We start from the raw sequence: 914 nt of genomic DNA, 5'->3' as shown, positions 1-914 counted from the left end.
ACTAGGTTCTTAAAGTTAGTTCTAATAGCTAGATAAATAACTAACTTACTCTTATATAATTAGAGTACTTTAATACCTATATGAAGAGATATACTATAGATAAGTATTAACTACTTATTATTAATAACTATAAAAGCTACTACTCTATTAATTTTTAAGATCTTTATAAGAAGAAGAATATAGTTCTTCTCTATATATCTACGCACTTATCTATTATAGCCTTTTAACGTCGCCTACTTCTTACTATTAAAGCGTAAGTATAGTAATACTATTTTAGGCTTAGTATATAACTACACCTACTATATTAGTAAGAAGACCTTCTTACTAGCCTTTAAGACTACTTTTAAGCAGTCTATTATGAAGAAGAATATCTAAGCTAGCTTTAGAGGCGCTAGTCTAGTTCTATATAATCTATAGACTATATTATCTAAGCTTAATATAGTAGTATAGATACTATATTAATTACTATAATAGATAGCTACCTAAGAGGCGCAGATACTACGTGACGCGCGCGAGGTTAAGACCTAAAGTACTCTTATTTAATAGAGAGTAAGAAACCACCCTAGATCTTCTATAAGTTCTCTTAATAAGAAGGTTATATAGCTAAGTAAAGAGGCTTAGTAAATAGTATATAAGATAACGCTTATAAGAGTAGAAGTAGCTACTCTTTAAGAGGCTTTAGATATAGTAAATAAGCGTAAGAGCCATAAGCGGCGATACGTATAGATAGAAGAGACTCTTGCTATAGGCGAAGTATAAGAAGTATTAGCTAAATAGATAGATAGTAGTCGTAGTAATAGTAAGAGTACGTTAAAGAGAGTGCGAGAAGAGTGGTAGTGCGGGCGTTATAAGTAGACTAGGCACAACACTTATACCTACGTAGTTAAGATAGATAGTATAAGTAACGTGTATCA

At 31.0% G+C, this 914-nt stretch overlaps 1 protein-coding gene across 1 annotated transcript; it reads left to right on the top strand.

The window, feature by feature from the left end:
• Window positions 1-219: 219 nt before the first annotated feature.
• Window positions 220-375, top strand: COCMIDRAFT_111615 (uncharacterized protein; the record flags this gene model as incomplete). Its single annotated transcript, XM_007695853.1, has 1 exon — window positions 220-375. A coding segment is annotated over one exon (156 nt), but the record flags the coding sequence as incomplete, so codon positions are not given.
• Between the last annotated feature and the right edge of the window lie 539 nt (window positions 376-914).

This window comes from Bipolaris oryzae (assembly GCF_000523455.1).
Source record: "Bipolaris oryzae ATCC 44560 unplaced genomic scaffold scaffold_608, whole genome shotgun sequence".
Classification (NCBI taxonomy): domain Eukaryota; kingdom Fungi; phylum Ascomycota; class Dothideomycetes; order Pleosporales; family Pleosporaceae; genus Bipolaris; species Bipolaris oryzae.
The sequence above is the reverse complement of the archived record's forward strand: the minus strand, read 5'-3'. Positions and strand labels throughout refer to the sequence as shown.